This window comes from Indicator indicator, chromosome 23 (assembly GCF_027791375.1).
Source record: "Indicator indicator isolate 239-I01 chromosome 23, UM_Iind_1.1, whole genome shotgun sequence".
NCBI lineage: Eukaryota > Metazoa > Chordata > Aves > Piciformes > Indicatoridae > Indicator > Indicator indicator.
In genome coordinates this window covers 14917609-14936806 of record NC_072032.1, presented here as the reverse complement: position 1 = coordinate 14936806, position 19198 = coordinate 14917609, and the positions used below count along the sequence as shown (strand labels likewise).

The following is a 19198-nucleotide window of genomic DNA, read 5'->3' as shown; positions in this document are numbered from 1 at the left end:
TTCAATTAAGTCATTTGCTAAAACGATCTTGTTGCAGCATTAGTTTCATGATTTCAGATTGAAGGCTTTCTGCAATCAGCTTCAACAACAGAGAGCATAATTCAGCTAAATGTATTTAGTGTTTTATTCTTCCAGAACACTAGAAAGTTGTCACCAGTATTCTACATGCTTTGTACTGCACAAAAGACCCCCAACCAAATAATCAAGGTACAAGCCCTGCCTAGAGCAGACAGTATGATTCAACTTTGACCTTCAAAATCTTAGCTTTGTGATTGCTGCAGTTTCAGACAGCATTAGTTTAACTTGAAGAAGCTCTGTTAAGGATGCCTTCCCAATGTTCAGTTTTAGAGAAATAGCCACATAGTTTCTAATGTGGTTTCTGAAAGCATTTAGGAGTTGAACTATTAATTTTATGAGCATTTGCTAGTGTATTTCAAGTTTTTTTCACTCTCAATCCATTTTGCCCAATGAAAGAACCTCAATTCCTTGCTTGCCAGTACAGAAAGCACAAACTATAACATCAAGGTACTTGCTCCTTCTAATACTCCTTGAGAAACACACAAAACTCATCCGATAACGTCGCTTGAAGAGGCAACCCTTTTTGCTTCCGAAACACCCACACATATCTCAGAATAATTACTTGGTGGGGGAGGGAGGAATCTCATCCCTCCAAGTCAGTCATGTGGCTGTCAAAATCAGTATTTCATCTGACTTGTTGTATTTCTCATAAGAAACTTAATTGAATGCTACTCCCATTGAATCAAATCATCACTAGAACATTCTGGATTTCTATCTAGATGGAGGTCAGAATTTTTAACTGCCCCTAAAAACAAACTCCAAGTTAACTAAAAATTTTAATGTTACAAAGTACTGGATTAGAGCTTTACCAAAAAACCTTCTACTTGTTACTTTAAATCGATATTTAATCGCCCATACAACAGAGAAGCTAGTTACTGAGCAGAGTACTAAACCAACGAACATCATCTTTACCTTTCTCCCTATTGCTCCATTTTGTTTTTTGGGTGGGGGAGGTTCAAAAATCCTTTGCTGCTGCTGCGGAGGAAGGGTGGAATACAATGGAATGATTTTGATGTCACCAACTTCAGGGCCTAAATCATCAATTTCACGTTTTATCCTCTTGCAGGCTTCATCAATCTCCTGCAAAACAAAAATAGTGGTTAAAATAGAACTCCATTAAAAAGGTATTGCATTTTATTTTAGTGTGCTTTATGACAATCATATTAAATCTACACCCTGAAGAACAACTACAATAGCTTCTGTTTTAAAAAATTTAAGAACTGAAAAAAAAAGTAAAAAAAAAAAAATCAATTAAAAAAATACATCAAGGTCCTTACTGAATTTGCAATTGAATTTCCACAATACTTCAAGACATTCCAGCATCTATACTCTAATGAAGAGCCTAATTTGCATTCAACAGCCTTTCTCTTTTAGTCATGTTTCCCAATTAAGTCTCTACAAATTGTACTAAAATTGAAATCTCTCACCCTGGAATATTAAACTGCACTCGTGACCTTTTCAATTTTCACAATTTAAAAGAAACTGATATGCAAGATATTTAAAACTAGCCAATTAAGCTTTAATGTCACGTATCACTAATGCAATTATATGGAAGATTTGCTTCATTGTACCTAATGAGAACAAACACCTTTACAGCATAAACATGGATGCTCAAAACCAAACCTCTCAATTCACTGTTTCAGGTTTTGCTTTAAAATTAAATGAAATCCCAATTAAACTTAAGGAAAGTCAGACAAGCACTCTGATGGAAAGATTTTTCATGCCATTTTTAGCTCAGTATTTTCGACAGTTATTTGCTGGCCTGTTCTCTGACTAGCCTACCATACCAAAAAGTTCACCACAGCCGAATTGTTTACAATTCCATTTCATTTTAAAACAACTATATTTAAGTCAGCTAGGTGACCTATAGTTATAACAAGATTTAATGAAAATTGAAGGGAACAGAAATGTAGGTTAATGAATAACACAATTCATTAACTTCAACTAAAAAAAAAAATCACAGCAGAGCCTCCACTGGTCTAAGAGAGATGCTTACCAACTTTTGAAGTTCCAGCTGAACCACTGATGGGAGAACAAAGTCATTATGAGAAGCAACAGTAAGCAAGAGGAAAAAATGGCTACAACACTCTGAGGAAAGACCTCCATTACTACAAAGAGTTCACCAGCCTAAAGCTCAAGTCAGGCTAAAGACCCTCAAGCATCTATACAGAACAGGCTAATATAAAGGATCTTTAAAACTGCTGCTTTAAACTGTAATTAGAAAAGCAAAGGCAGACCCATTTTTACAAACCACAAATTCTGATAGATCCTGGGTGGAAAAAATGGGTGCTTTTCATTCGTTTTTAAAGAGACTTGTAAGTTTTCAGCACAAATGTATTAAGTATGCTTTAAAGAACTACAGACAATACAATACTCATGTTCTGTATTGATCAGCATATTAATTAATGTATACATGGCAAAACAAAGGTTCTTCCTTTTTGATGTCAGAGTCCTTTAACAGGCAGCATAATGCTTTCTGGCATTATCTTGCCAATTCAAATGAACCGCAGATAATTACAAAAAACCTTTTAAACAAAGATGCACTTTGTCAACAAATCCAACAGACCCTTCATGAACTGTAAAGGAGACGCAAGACAGTGAGCTGGAATGCCCCCTCCTGGTGCATGAAGAGCAAACAGACTTTCTTTACACAGGTGTCAGTACCTGATGTTCTGCTGATAAATCCCTTTTTAAGTTCAGTAACTGCCTCTCAATGAAAAGGGAAAACCTAACAATTCGCAGATAGTGCACAGTAGCTTAGTAAATTAATACTGTAACAGTGATGCTATGTAAAATGACATGTTAAAAGCAAATAGTTGACTATGCAACAACACTCCTGTTCATAGTTGCATCCATTCAAAGTCTTGACAGTGATACTTGGGCCTTTCAAATATTTAATAAAAAATCAGATTGTATCTTTAAAAAAAATAAACAAAACAAAAAACCACAAACCAAAAAGAGAAAACAAAACCCAAAAAAGTCAGATGCTTAAACAAAAATACAGACAGACCTTAGCTTCTGATCTGAAGGTCACTACACTGTTTCATGGATTGTGAGAAGATTACACTGTGTAATTGGGAAAGCTCTGATGCTAGACAGGAAGCTTAATCTTCAACAGTAGTGACTAGAGATTCCAGGACAGTTTTATACTTAAGAGATAGTAGAACACAAGGAAGTAGTGATAAATGGAAGCACTATGCACTTCAGGCTACATGTGTTCATAGCCACCTATCATCTTTCAGAAGAGATAAAAGTGGTGTTTCTCCCTGGAGTTTCTCAATGAAATTTCAACATATCCCTAATCAGGACTCATTAAAATAGTTCAACATAGAGATGACAAGTGCATATATAACCATTACTGCAGATCTCCAGAGGTAACTACAGACCTCTCATCATACACTGCTGAAAGAAGTATGCAAGTCACCAAGAGCCACTGCCACTCATCTGAAGAAAGTAAAAGTGAATTCTTGAGTATTGAACTGTTTTAACTTCAAAATTAAATACATGCATGTATTTCCTTTTGTATCCCACACCGGCTGAAAACAGCATCTCTAGTTTAACCATCCACAACCAGCCTCCATTTCCAGCAGATGACAAAAACTGGTCTCCCTGGTACAGTCAAAAAGAAATACATGTTTAACAAGAGTAGTCTGAAAATATTAAGGTTTAATTTAAGTGTATTTGCAAAGGCATGTAGCACTAGGATGAGGGGTGATGAGTTTAAATTAGAGAAGGATAGATTTAGATTGGACATTAGGAAGAAATTCTCTTCCATGAGGGTGGTGGAACACTGGAACAGGCTGCCCAGGGTGGTGGTGGAGGTCCCATCCCCGAAGACATTCAAGGTCAGGCTCCACAGGACTCTAACGAACTTGCTCAAGCTGGGGATGTCCCTGCTTACTGCAGGGGGGTCAGACTAGATGACCTCTAGAAGTCCCTTCCAACCAAGTGAATTCTATGATTCATTTGTGTCATGTGAAATCATTTAAGATACAGCTGAAGGCAAAATACTAACTTCAATCCTTTGAAGATGAAGCAAATCTAAGCCAATAGTCCTTATTTATTCCAGTAAGAAAAGCTTTACCCATTACAAAAGAGAAAGGCGAAGAAGTTTCTCTTCTTGGAGGGAAGAAAGGAAAGGTAAAGTGAACTTGCTTACATTTAGATTACACCTGTAAAACTCCAGAGCCCTACCACACAGAGCACATGAGATAACGGGTATCAGTGTACTCAAAGCAGTAATAGACACAGGATATAATTAATACCTATGACTGCCCAGCACATCAGCACAGAGACCTGTTTCAGAATTAACCAGAGAAGAAAGTAGGCTGAATATGCCATGTGTGCGCCTTACGCAGTGTTGAAATTACTAGATTGATCTTGATCGTGGTTTCTCCTAAAACTGGAGATTCTTAGGAGTATCATTTGAACAACAGTTCTCAGTGAAACTGCAGTCAATGAAATCATCCATTAGTGCACTCATTCTAAAAAGAGCTGACTACCAAAAGGTAAGTAGCAAACAAACCACAGAAAGGGGAAAGGTCACATGCTAGCTAAAATACTCATTTATCTCAAGCTACAACCGCCATTTAGACTCATCACATCTGTACTTCACAAGATCTAGTCATCAGAATTGTCCCAAGCAGTCTATTATGCACTTCAAAATTGTCAAAATGGATTAACATAAATACAACATCTATAGTTCAGCTTTAACACTATGAATATTAACATGGAGTCCTCAACATTCTTCTACACCCTCAACGTGGAAAACCAAGTACAGACAAGAACGAGCAAAATGGAAATACTGTTTTTTATGGACAAGCATATGATCAAGAAAGTAATCAGATGGTATTTTTCAACCAAGAACAACAGTCATCTGAATATACAAGTGAGAAAGTATTTCATACCTGCAGCTATATAGGGCTTACAAAAAAAAGAAAAAGCAGTAACCTGGAAAATAAATCAATCAGATAATTTAATCAAGGTTAGTACTAAATAAAGTTTAAATTAATTTAAATGGCATTCTTTCCAAGAAATTGGTGTTATTAAGCCTGGTTCTACTCAAACTCCTGAGCAGGCTGCTTACTTTCAAGCAACTGGTAGACAACAGGCAGTACTTAAACTCCTAAATGAACTCCACCTAATTTGACAGGTATTTTAAGTATCAGAAAGCAATTCTGAGACACCAATGAGCTTCAGGATTTCAATGGGAACTTCTATTGTGCCAAAGATTTCAGCTAGACCTGAGTCTGTATGGGAATCAATGCTTAGCAGGGCCTTGTTAGGAAACAAAGCAAGAACAGGGTGCACAGTTCCCCTCTCATCTGTTAGAAACAGCAGTGCAGCCATCTATGTTTTTCACATATCAGAAAGTAGGTTACTTAAGCCTCCTGAATCTGGCAGGATTCTTACTCCATTTTAACCCACTTTTCCAGAGAAAAGGTAGGTTGATGACTAACACCCCCCCGAAAAAAACCCAAAACTTGGAAGCTGTAATGTTTACTCCTCTTTCTGAAGCTGTGTTTCTGTGCAGTTAGAAACACAAAGATCCACCAGGCCACGGGAAAAACCTGAGTTTGAAGCCTGTTGAGAAAAGGAGTCCTGAATTCTCCTGAATAAAGGAGTCAAGTAGACATAACCATTAAACTCTGAAGGAAAGTAATCCCAAAGCAGAATAATACACTTACCCTGTGTAAAATGAGTAAGCCAAGAAAATAAAGCACCTAAATACATAAATAAAAAGCATCTCCCAAACTAGAAGTACTTGGCAGGTATGTCAGCCTTCTCCCTGAGTTTTTAATCACAGACAGAGAGACTACCAGTCACATCTGGGTTTGATTACGTGAACGTAAAAACTTGTCTTTGTCCTTAAAGCTGCATGAAACTTCACTAATTTTCCTTTCTGCCTTCAGGATTGAAAGCAAACTACAAGATAAAATGAGGAAACAACGGTAAAAGGAACTGGCCCTAAGAGCTGCGCCATGGAACAAGTCAACACTTGACAGTAACTGAGAGCTGCTCTGTCAGAATGTCAAAAACTGAACTTGCCTTGGGATGATTCCTAAACATCTAGTGTCTTTTTGTCCTGACCAAATTTCAAATATTTAATATTGACATCACCTCAAATAAAGAGAAAAGTAAATACACACACACAAAAACCACAACAGAAACAACTTCCTCCCTTTAGCACTGGAACATAATATTCTTACTCTTCTATCAGGTTATGCTCCCCATCTCTTCAATACTTTGTGAGGCTAAAGAAGATAATAATCATATGGCTTTATGGGGAAAAGAAAAAGGCATGGGGGTGGTGGAGAACACACTGCACTTCAAAGTGCCTAGGTTATCAAGATATGCAAGACAGATCTACACAGTTTTTGTGCCATTATTTCTGCCTTCCCCTCCCCACAAGTTTCATCTGTAAGGATTTTACACCTGCTCTCAGATTACTGATCTTAATGGAGTGTGAAATCTACACTGCTTTAGCAGAACTCCAGTAGACAGTAAATCAGCTACCTGAGATCTGCAGGTGAGCCAATTTTGAGACATTTAAAGTCAAGTTTAACAAATGTGTATCTACACAACCAGAATACCAAATTTGTAATCTCAATGACTAAGAACAAGTTTGACAAAACCTATTGTCTAAGACAGACATATTGACTGAAATGTAATTATACTTTTTCCTTGTGAACAGAACTCCCTGTCAGAATCTCCAATTTTGCCTTTTAACTGACATCAGGCAGCCTGGCTTACAGGCTACCACTTTTTTAAACATTGGTACAGAGCATGAATGTTATTTCCACCTTCTGGCATCTCCCCAATACATTAGGGTGGCTTTTATTTGTTTTTAAAATCAACAGCTAAGCCCTTCTTACTGTGGGGAAAACCCTGTTTAAAAATGTTTATTACTAATAAACATTGGTTTTAAAAAACTCTATTGTTACTAATGGATGGAAAAGCAGTTCATGTAACAAACACATATTTGTTTCTTTCAGGATTCAAGAAGAAAGTTTTTACTGAACACTTATTTCTGCACCATTCAAAACAATTTTATCTTTGTCCAGTAGCAGGATCACACAATTTAAATTTGGTAACCAAAATAATCTCAACTTATTTATGGGCCTGTCAATATAAGATCTTCCCTAGCATCTCCAGGTTCCATTATCACCTCTTTAACTAATCTGTACTAATTAACTGCTATCCAGCTTACTGCCCATATAAAATTCCTTCAGATTTAGTAGGAGAAAAAAGCAGTAGCCAGAAAGACCTTTGCTCTGCCTTAGACTCTTACTGTGATTCCTTCTCATCAGAAGCCTCAAACTCAAGAATTCACACTTGCATGCTCCCCCTAAAATACCTTCCTTTTATGTAAGTTCATTCAGCTTTGTAAATGCATCTCTCTGATCAAATCCCTCTACACCTTGTTCAGACGGTTTTCCAGAGTCCAGAAGAACCACATGAAGCATGCCTGGGAAAAACATCAATGGCAAGACATAACACAGCACATGCATACAACTAACCACCTGAAGTGTATAGCAGGTAGAAAAGCTCCAGTCATTCAAATAATAAGGTAGAAAGAGATTAAAATTTTAGTCTACACAAGACACTAAAAATGGTTTCTGTATGTAGTGATGGATGCTGAAGCCACAAATGAATAAAACCCCACAAAAAAAAACCAGAAAAAATAAGATAATACCTCCTGTCCAGTAAGAAAGAGTAAGAGATCTCCTTCCTCCTCTTCACACATGTGAATTTGTATCACTGTTCGAATGGCAGCCTCCAGGTAGTCCCTTTCTGGTTCTGGAGTATAGAAGATCTCCACAGGATGGGTGCGACCCGGGATAGTTAGAAGAGGACAGTTATCAAAATAGATCTGAAACTTGCCAGCATCTAAAGTAGCACTCATAACTATAACCTGTAGGTTTGGAGGACAGAAAAAAAAAGTTATTCCAAAGATTAACAAGAACTTGTGAAACATTATACACAATATATAGTAGTACTTAGTAAGAAACTAAACTCCATTTCTTTAATTGCCTAAATACAGCAACCTCGTTACAACAGTCAAAAAAAAGTCCTAGTCAAATAGAGAGATGTTAAGCTACAACTGTGTTGTTTCTAGTATGTTCCTCAATATAATTAAGAATTTCTTAGGGTTATCTCTCCAATACAGATAAAAAAAAAACTACTTGATCTACTTTAGCTGATTATAAAAATCAAGTAATGGTAAGCACACAAATCTTATTTGGTATGCCTGCAACTAGAAAGATGCTGCTGTTGGCCTTCATCATTGCTGACCTTTAAATCAGATCTCTGTCTTACAACTTCCTTCAAAACACCCATCAAAATGTCAGTAGCCAGTGTTCTCTCATGGGCCTCATCAAGAATTATAACTCCATAGCGCTCCAGCAAAGGATCATTCATTGCTTCACGAAGTAACATACCATCAGTCATGTACCTGAGCACAAATAAAAACAGTTTCAACACAAATTTTATCTATTAAGTCTGAAACAGAACCCTCTTCCATATAATTCACTAGGCTGCTTGAACAAAGCTTTAAATCAACATTAACACAGAAACATCAGTAAACTCTTTCAAAGATAACAAGTACACTAAGTTTTCAATCAAAGTACTGTAGAGTTTAAGTGAAAGCTGGGCATAGGAAGGGAAGCTTAAAAAATTAAAAAAGTGGAAAACCACGTTTTGCAACATTTTGCAACAATGTGGCTCATACCCTTCACTACCCTACAATTCCCCCCACCCCCAAGCAGGCTGCCTTATACGTTTACCCAAGTTGCCATACTTACTTCAAAATGGTTTTTGCACTACTGCAGTCTTCAAAACGAATTGAGTAACCAACTTCCTGGCCCAGCATGACATCCATCTCATCAGCAACCCGCTGTGCCACACTCATTGCAGCTACTCTCCTAGGCTGGGTACATGCTACTCCTCTCTTTGGTCCAGGTAATGAGCGCATGTAGTCAACACACCACTGAGGGATCTGTCAAGAATAAAATCCCTTTTTAAACACACTCGAAGTGGCCAGATGAGATCTGCAACCATTGTATTGCATCAAAGTTAGTTATAATTCCACCGAGATGGCAACTGCATGCACAAAAATATCCAAAGTTTGAGAGTAGATAGACAACTTAGTTGGACCCAATGCCACCACAAAAATCACAAATTAAGCATGTGTGCTTCATACATAAAAAAACAACATGCACAAAGACTATCAAATTATGATGAACTAGTAGACTACTGAGAACTCAAATTTCTGAAAACCCTATACAAAGCTAAAAATAATAGCAATTCCTAAGCACTGATAGCATGAATCTGAAACTCTATCCTGTAGCACATACACTATGGTGTAGGGAAAAGAATTTGCTTCCCAAGTCACTAATAAAAACTTAACTCTAAGCGTATTAGGTGAAGCCTCTTGACTTTAAACAGAGCAAGTCCTGAAATAAACTTTCCAACAGCAGGTCTGTCAAGCCACAGTAGCATGAAATAATTTTTAAGTGGTTTTCCAGTAAGCAGCAAAACCTACAGCACTGGTACCAAATGAAAGAAAATGGCTACATAGACTGCAATGTGCTAAGCTGCTTTAGGTGACCACCACAGTACTTTTCATGTCCAGCTTTAAAAGACATACAAACACCAGGAAAAAGGACTGTTAGTTCTACCTTTTCTCCTTCAGTCATGACTGAGAATATACTGATTAATTACTATCTGGTTCTTATAAAACCTAACAAAAGTCATTTCAGCTCCACCAGCAAATATGCAAATGACCAAAATCCTTGCCTTTCCTGAAGAAAAGCCATTTTATCAATACTGAAAGCACAAGGAATTACTTTAGTTACCACACTTTAACCTCAAGAACCTTCTCAATTAGAATTTTCACATATTGCCTCCATAAATATGGAGGTGAGGACTACACATATAGTAACCTCTAAGATCATTGAGGGCAGCTGAAGATTATCCCAACGAACAGCCAAAGTAAAGCCATGTTTTTAAAGGGATGAAAGGCAAGAGAGCAACAGCACTGTCCCAGATTTTCAGAGCCATTTCCACTTATTGAAAACATTCTCTGTTAAAAGTTATATGGTCAAATTCTCAGTAGTTGAAAAGTGTCAGACTTTTACCCTTATCAACTCTCTTGTGCAGTGCAAGGACAGCAGGAGATTAAGCTATACTCAGAATCACCTTGCTTCTGAATTTCACCTGCCAAGAAAACTTGCTGACAAAGTGGCATCCCTTATGTTGCATCAACAAACATCCTACCCTTTAGAGTTAATACTCTCAAGTGAAAGCAGATGCTACTCTACTATTTCATCTACCCAAGAAACCTACATTACACCAGCACCACATATGATCCCACATTGCAATTACACAAGGACTTAACCTCTTTCTAAAAGAAATTCAGCACAGCCACTGAGCAGATTCAGAGAGCATTTAAAGAAAACAGTTAATTTAGAAGATTAAATTACAAACCAAAGCATAGCAAATACTGAAGATTTGAAAATTAATGTTATTGCTTCCAATATACTTCTTCAGTGCTTTGGGTTTAAATTGATGTGGAACAAGACTGAGAAAAGTTTTATCTCCTGTTTCCACTGCTGAAGCCAAGAATTTCCAAACCTGGCTTCTCTGCAAGAGTAAAGGGAAAATATGCACATAATCACAGAAGGGACCTGTCAGGCAGCAACTCACTCAAAAATACTACTACTCTATAGCCTTCTATTACCTCCATGAAAGTTAAGATAGTTTTGGAAGAACAATTCATTATATAAAGATGAAATTATTTGAGATATTAATAAAAGACTAGTTTACAAAAATCTTCAGTTTGATTATTAAAGAGTTTCTTAACCACGACTATTTATCTTGCTCTGATCCATGAATGAGAAAAACAATGCCCCCCACGTGGTTCTAAGACAGCACTTGATCACAAAAAGATTGTGATATTACCACATGCAAAACAGTTTTCATTAGCTAGCAGCAAGATTATTTTCAGTGATATGTTCCTAAAGAGACTTTCAATTGTTCTAAAATGTATCTGCAGTCTCATAGGGAGAATTCGGAGAAAACAGCAAAGCTTCCAAAACAACTTAAGTGCCTTTGGTAGCTTAAATACCATTTTTAAGAAAGATGCCTTAGGTCCCTTAAGTCCATTTGGAAACTAAGGGGTAAAGTAGTAAAACAGTTCAGGAAAAGCTTTATACCTGTGGTAAGATCTGTTTGACATTTAAGTCACAGACATTAAGAACACATACCTTTTACATTTTCAAATCGTCACACCATGCAACGAGAAATCGTTTTCATAGAAGTATCAGTTTTTTTACACGAATGTTATCTCTTCCACATAACTACAGAATCAAAACTTTTCTGAAGAATTGTATAAAATCATGATCCCAGCTCATACATGTTAAAAAAGACAATACAGACAATGCCATACAGTACCTTCTAAACAAGGCACTAGTTATTAAAATTTGCAGCAAGAGGGCATGCAACTTGAAATATTTCAGGCACAGCTGTAAAAATTATCCAATGTACTATGTCCTTCACATTCTGTCAACATAAAAATCTTACTTTTTTTCTTAAAGTTTACTTGTGTAAGATTTGCTGTAATTCAGCAATAATCAATTTTATAAAGACTCAAATATCCTTCAGTTACTTTCTGCTTTTTGAAAGTAATTTATCAGGTTACAGAATAAAGAACATTTTTACATCACTTCCATCCACATTGCTTTTAAACAGTAAAGCAGAAGACAGGTTAAAGTTTTGAGCAAGTCTGTCCTGCCATAAATACATTGTAGTGTTCCTTGTGCCTTAGATCCTTCCTTAGATCTGCAAAATTCTTCTTTAAGTTTAAGGGGACTCTGCAGGTCTGTTATCACTATTTCCAGTGCTCAGGAAGACTTTTAAGGCCAATACTCTACAAAAAAATTTGTGATTTTAACTGCAGCACTGGAAAGTTATATGACCAGAGAACAAGACTGGACTGTATTCATCAAGCAAATGAAACATTTATCAAATTAATTTTGCTCACAATTACAAAAAACAGAGGAAGCTTCAACCCCCCTTCTCCACTTAGGAACAGTCTCAACCTTTAAAAAATTGCATTACCATTCAGGTAAGAACTCACCTGTGTTGTTTTACCAGACCCAGTCTCTCCAACCAGCACAAACGACTGATGCCTAACCAAAATATCCGTAAATCTTTCTTTGTATTCCCAGACGGGAAGCTGTAGCCTTTTTTTCAGGATGTCATAATATCGTGGTGTATGCGGTAGATTTGTGAAAGGATTAATACTGTGTGGAATCATTGCTGGTTTTATAGATGGTAAACCAGCAGCCCCATAATATGTGGAGTTAGACGTAGAGCGCAAATCTTTCTCCTTGTCCCTTTCTCTGTCACGATCCCTATCTCTGTCACGATCCCTGTCACGATCTTTGGAACGGTCATCACGATCCCTGTCCCGGTCACGATCTTTCCTAAAATGAGTTAAGAGACACAGAAGAAAATACTTCAATAGTGAAATGCAAATGGGGAATTTAAAGACAATGCAATTTTAAAGGTATCCAGTATAAAGGGGATATAAAACGAATTCTTTTTTCCTCAAAAGCCTTGCAAACAACTACCTGGAGGGATAATCAAAGAGTAACAGTATGTGATGCACACTGAACAGTAAATTTTATGCGCTCATTGTATATGAGCCACAGTTCCCCTCACTGCAGGTAAGACCAAAGAAAGCCATCACATGAAGAGAACACTGTCTTAACCCTCTCCATTTAATGACAGTAAAGAATAAGCTGTACATTCCACACTTCTCTTGCTGCTATTGCAGCACAAGAAGAGAATACCAAACAGTTTTCTTGCCTACCTAGCAAGGGAATTATGTTAACCCACAAAACCTAACCCAAGATAAGCGAGCCCTGGAATAACAGTTTGACTTTAACATCCCACAGTTACTTTGTAGCTTTTACTTGTTCAAAATTTCCCATACAATTCTGACTCAAGCAACTTTCATACATACATTGAGTCTAAAACTTAAAGACTTAAAACCAGCCACTTTAGTTCATAGAACCATTCAGGTTTAAAAAGATGCTTACAATAAGAACATGTTCAACTGTTAACACTGCTAAATTTTATCATCCTCCCCAGTATCACCTCCTACCACACACATGAAACCACCAGCATTTACATATTCCCATTTGTTTCAACTATTAGGCCAAAAAATGTTCATTGCACTTGCTGAACAGTATTATTTGCACCTGTTAGCCACTCAGATTTCAAACTCTGGCCTCAGTCTTAGTGGCAGTTTGACTTTAGAAATCCAGGTACTTGTTCTTGCACATAATCTTACTCTCTCTATGAGCACTAGAACACTTACAGAGAAATCCCTAGTTTCACCCAAAGAGTTATAGTTACATGCTTTAAGAAAAAAAAATCCAAAATTTACCCCAATTCAGCACTCTGAAAAAATACCCCACATTTTAAGCTAGTGGATTTAATATTTTTACATTCAAAAGATTAGCAACATCTTTGCCTGCAGAACTGAGGATATCCTCAGCTTCAAACTGAAATCCCATCAAACAGGCAAAACAAAGCCAACACCTGCTTTATAGTAAATTCCTTAAAACATTTATACATGCATAGTCATTAAAACAAAACCTTCCCCTCTTCTTTAACAGCATGCAAGCATGCCCAGAAGAAAGAGTACAGCACATTTCTACAGAAAACTGTTGGCCAACACTCCTCTGCAGTGTCTTTAAAATGCAGCTGCATTCAGACATAACTGGTAAAGTGAAAAGTAAATTCCTACCTACAGAGAAGAGAAAGTAACCCAAAATTATACTAGTTCTAATTCTGTAAATTGTAATTCAAAGCATGCTGCACATCAGAAACAACCACCACTCTAGTTCTTGTAAAAATTACTGTAATTTAATGAGGCTGTATTTTTCCCCAAAATAATTCAAAATATTAGGGTTTCAGATGCTATTACAGTATTTATTTATTTTTAGTAAGACTCGTTTTAAAACAAACCCATTAAAAATAAGAAAAATTACAAAACAGTTTACTCTCACCTAACTCACTTGTAACTAGATTCTCCTCAAACTTTAGACACTGAACTGTCTGCAAATTAAGGGCCTATCAGCTCATTTGCTTGCATCTGAGATACCAAGCTTTACCATTACTTCTACTGTGGCCAAGTGTTGTTCAAGCTAGAAAACTCTTCTTACTGTAAAATGGGAGGCAAATATTGTATAATACAATAGGTTCATATTCTCTGGTATGGAAAGGTTACCCCTGTTAAAAACTGAAGGAACTAGACTCTGTTATTCTATGCTTTCTGGTGGAAGAGTCTAACAGAACACATCAGACAGGAGGTAAAGCTTTGGAATTGTAATTAATGAGCTATTCACAATCAGATTTTTAAGTATTTGCAGGCAGTGACATGAACAAGTTCATGGTCAGACAAATAAAGCTATTATTAAGAAAAGGAAATAAGTATAAAAGCAATTTAAGAATGGTAAAGCCATAAACAGCACACGATTCACTGAAGGGAAGAATTAAACACCCCACTAATGCAGGATGGTTTTGCATATGCACATGTATGCACATTTCTGAAGGATCTTTATTCTTCCCTGACATTTATTCAAGGCATAAAAAAAAACCCCAACACATCAACAAAAACTAGTTAAACAGTATGATGCCAGGAGTTTTTACATCACAGATCACCAGGTGTATCTTCAGGCATGTTTCAGCCTGACATAGCCCAGCCCTACTGCTAAAATGAACAGAACCACATGGATGTCAACCCTCCCGTGTGTTGGCATAAGCACAGCAATTGCCTTGTGCTAATCAAGCCCTCCTAGATGCCCTGCAGAAATGTTAATTCTAACTCAAGATAGTTGTCTGATCTAGTCTCTCAAACACACACTTGCACCACAAGGGAAAAGGGCAGCACTGTGTTGGTAGCCATTTGTGTGGGCTTAAAGCACAGATAAAAATACAACCCCAAAAAGAGTACAGTGGATTAAGTGGACTACAAATACAATCTAGAATAGAAAGTGCTCTTAATCCCCCATTTCTGAGTTTCTTCATTGAACTCCTACAGCTGTTTAATCACACAAATAAGAAAACAAACCTATCAAGTTCTACCTACATTTCAGAAGTAACAAACTACTTACAGGTTAATTGAGGGAATTGTGTTTCTTGCATGTTTAAAAAAAAAAAAAAAAAAAGGAAGTGGGGGCAGCCAGATCTTATCACAGAAAAAAACACAGTATATAGCATGCCCTCAAACTTACTCTCTTATGATTTTATAGCAGCACTTCCCCTCCTCTTTCCAGCCCCACAAATATTTCCAATTTCCTGGTATTACAAAAACTTCAACAGTTCCAAACACCCTTGGTCAACAAGGGAAAAGAGGACTGACAGTTTTGCTGTTGCATGAATTTAGTGAGTTTTCTTAAAATGCAACTTGGCAGTTCTTCATTTATAAACTGTCACATTGAGGCTACTTTTCATTACTGCACAGAGAAAACTGGTCTTAAATCCAGAAATAAATAATAAAAAAGAGTAATTTAATCATATTTGTCTTGTGCCTGAATCCATAACAGCCTCCATAATCAAAAGGGAGTAGGTGGTGGGGATTTTTGCTTTGTTTTTCAAGTGGTCTGCTATCTACTTTCACTTGCTTATACCAATACGTTATATATACACAGGTGAGTGCAAGAGAAACACTGTAGCAATCATTAAATCAGAGGATGAAAAGCGAAAACAGCAGAAGTCAAAGAGCACAAGGTAAAACCACTGATCACAGTGAAGGTTTAAGCACATCTAGTGGAACATTAGTGGTTTTTCTCCATTTTTAGACATGCCAATAATTGATGAAAAAAAAGCAAACACAGCTAAAGCAGTATTTCTGTTCTACACATAAAGAAATCAAGTATAATTAGTCTGAACAGTACATTCCACTATACAGTCACTGTGATATCATACAACAATAAACTTTATTTGAAAAAAATTAAGAGATTTTAAGTACTACCTATATAATTCACAGTGTAGCCAAAATCCTACCATACAATTCTAATTTCTCCAAGATTTTTACTTCACTAAAGTAAAACTTTACTTTTTACTTCACACACAATACTTCAAGACTGGAAGAGATGAGATGTCATGCCCAAGTTTAAGGTTACACTAACAATTACAAGCTTGCTGGCCTGGCACCACTGCCATGTAGAGCCACACTTAACCAATACAGGCCTCAGTTAAAAATTAAATTAAAAAATGGAGGATAACTTGATACAACTTTCATATTTAGTCAGGTGCTCCAGTTTAAATGAATGATAAACTAGTATTCTGCACCTGTAGCGGTGACCATCCAGCTTGATCCAGCTCTAAAATCAACTGAAGAGCATAAAAGCACTCTCAGCACAGAGGAAGACATGTACCTACATGCTATGAACAAGAAGAATCTCTCTGTGCTTCTTCCTTACAGCCTTCCAGAAGTTGCAAACCAAACTACCCAAAAATAAGCCACAACAATGTAATATTAGTATGACTTTTTCTAGATGAGTTATTATTTCAAGTAGTAACAACCACACTTAATAACTATGCTTGTAGTGACTTGTTCTCAGCTATTTAATGCTTTTATGGGCAGGGGAAGGGACAAAGAAGGGGCACAAGATCATCGCTTGCCTAGGTTTTAGCTGCCACAAAGGTTCAAGACTTCTGGTCAAAAAGTTTCACTATCGATGGGCATTCATTACAGTCTATACACAAACTGGCAAGAGTTCAGGATGACAGGTCATCAGTTCAGTAGATGAGAAGTAAAAACAATGCTAAATAAAACCATACCAAAACTATAAAACCTATCAAAACAAACAAGAAAATACGGACCTGTGAAAATACTGCCTTTGCAGCCAATTGCAACAGCTGCACCACATTTAAGTAGTCCCCAGTTTCAGCATAATTATTTGAAAACTTCATAAAAATCTCCACATACAAAAAAAGCTGCATCTGACTTTTCTGTATATACACGAGAACCGTTTCAACTTCTGGCAAAGCATGTAAAAATATATTAACTCAATACTTTGTAAAAAAAAAAAACTGAAGTTCACCTTAAAAAAAAGGGGGGGGGGAAGTTTTGCAAAAAGTATTTATCAGCGAACACTAACTGCTGGTGTAGACTTTTGGTTATTGCAAGGTTTTGAGAACAAGATTAAGTATTCTTCTTAGATAAATAGTCCAAAATAATGCTGTTGGACCTTAGAAACTGATTAATTCATGGAAGCCTTTTGTGCTCCATAGAACAGACTAGATAAGTTAGTATTTATCTGTGTTTCCTTTAGGCTTCAGAAATTTACTTTAAAAGAGCCACTCGCTTTCTCCCCGATTTAACAGTATAATCTTATGTAAAGAAAACTCTAAACCAACTGTGTATAAAAGCACATCAGCAGTGTAATGCTTGCTCCTACAATTTCATTAACCTTAATAAAAATATGCTAAAGCTTAAGCAGTACAGTCCCAAAACTCCAATCTTTACAAAACTCAGGGGAAAAAAAACGCCTCTCCCGATCCCTATGCCAAAACCCACCTCGCCACTGATTCTTACTTTAAGTCAAGCATACCGCCGTCGATTAATCCCTGAAAGAGGTTAACAAAGGAATAACATTCCTACAAGAGCAGGCACTAATTACATAGGTGGAACAAAACTCATCCTACTTCTAAGACCACAATTGCCAGACCTCTTAAGTCATGAAAACAAACAAAAACGGAAATTAAAAAAAAAAAAAAAAAAAAAAAAAAAAAAGGATAAAAGCCGCAGACAAAGCCGGGCGCGGGGGAGTGGGCCGAGCGGCGCGCCGCCCCCGGCTCCGCCGCGACGGGAGCTCAGCCCAGCCCTCCCAAGCGGCTAGGCCGGAGCCTTCCTCCCCTTTCCCCTCCCAATACCGCCGCACGAGGCTCTCCCCTCCCGCTCCCTACCACTGCGTTGCCGCCATCCTCCTCCTCCACCCGCACCGAGTGGTCTGCAAAAAGGCCGACCCTAGGCCCAGCACTCAGGGGAGTCCCCGAGGTTCCTGGGCCTGCCGAGCCGAGGCGGCGGCGCCGTCGGGAGCTCGCCGCGCGGCTTCGGCCACTGTAACCCCTTCGTTACCCCCGGCATGGCTGCCACCCCACTCCCCGGGGAGGCCTAGCGCCGCGACGGGCGGCCAGCGCCGAGGATGGACAACGGATTGCGCAGGAGCCGCTATGATCCCCCCACCAGCCGCAGGCCGCGCTCTCCGGGCCGGGCCGCCCCTTACCCATCGGTGCTGCGTTTCTTGCTGGAGCTGTAATCGTCCCCCAAATCGAGGCGGTGGCGCTTAGACATGGCGACGGGGAGGGCGGCGAGCGGGGTGGCGAGCAGCTGCTCGCTGCTGTGGCGGCGGCGGGCGGGCTGGGTGCGGCGGAACGCTCTCTCCGCTCCTCGAGCAGCAGCAACAGCAGCGGCGCCGCGAGGCCAGGCACAGCGACTAAAATGGCGGCCGGAAGGAAGCGCCGGGGCTGCGCGAAGACGCTGGCGCGCGCGGCCAGGCGAGACAAGGGACAGAGAGCGGAGCGCGCCCGCGCGCGCCCGCCGGCCTGCAACAGCCAGTTCCCGGCGCGCGGCCAATCGGCCGGCCCCGCCCCGCCCGCCCGCGCTCTAACAGCAGCGCGGAGCCGGCCATGGTGTTGGGATGGGGTTGCGGCTGCTCGGGCGGAGCGCGGACTTTCCGCAGCAAGCCGGAGAAGCTGTTAGGGGCTGGCCGACAGCGCTGATGCCCTACCAGGAAAAGAAGCCCCTTTCTACAGCCCTGTGTGTTCGCCGGGGCACACGTGCGCTGGAACGGGAGTTTCCACAGGGAGAGTTTAAGCTTGGGGAGCTGTCTTGGTAAACCTCTATTTCAGGTCATCACAGGATTCCCTGGGTGGGGAAAAAGGCAATCTGTCACAAGTCATCTGCAGCAGCAGCAGCAGAAAGAGTAAAACTCCGGAGACATTAAAGCTGTGAAAGTTACTAACCTTTGTCAGTTTCTGTGGTAGTTTGTCTACTGTGTCGGAGTAAGGTGAACAGTACAAGGGAAGCCGATGTGCG

The 19198-nt window shown here is 38.8% G+C and overlaps 1 protein-coding gene across 1 annotated transcript in view; it reads right to left on the bottom strand.

The window, feature by feature from the left end:
• The window catches only part of DHX15 (DEAH-box helicase 15), a 35773-nt gene extending 17306 nt beyond the window's left edge, over window positions 1–18467 (bottom strand). The window contains exons 1-6 of the mRNA XM_054391687.1: window positions 18387–18467; window positions 12218–12566; window positions 8883–9076; window positions 8374–8533; window positions 7775–7993; window positions 991–1158 (exon numbers count right to left, since the gene is read on the bottom strand). Coding sequence (XP_054247662.1) covers window positions 991–1158; window positions 7775–7993; window positions 8374–8533; window positions 8883–9076; window positions 12218–12566; window positions 18387–18454 — 1158 coding nt within the window. The 5' untranslated portion in view covers window positions 18455–18467. The remainder of the gene's footprint in view (window positions 1–990; window positions 1159–7774; window positions 7994–8373; window positions 8534–8882; window positions 9077–12217; window positions 12567–18386) is intronic.
• Window positions 18468–19198: the final 731 nt, after the last annotated feature.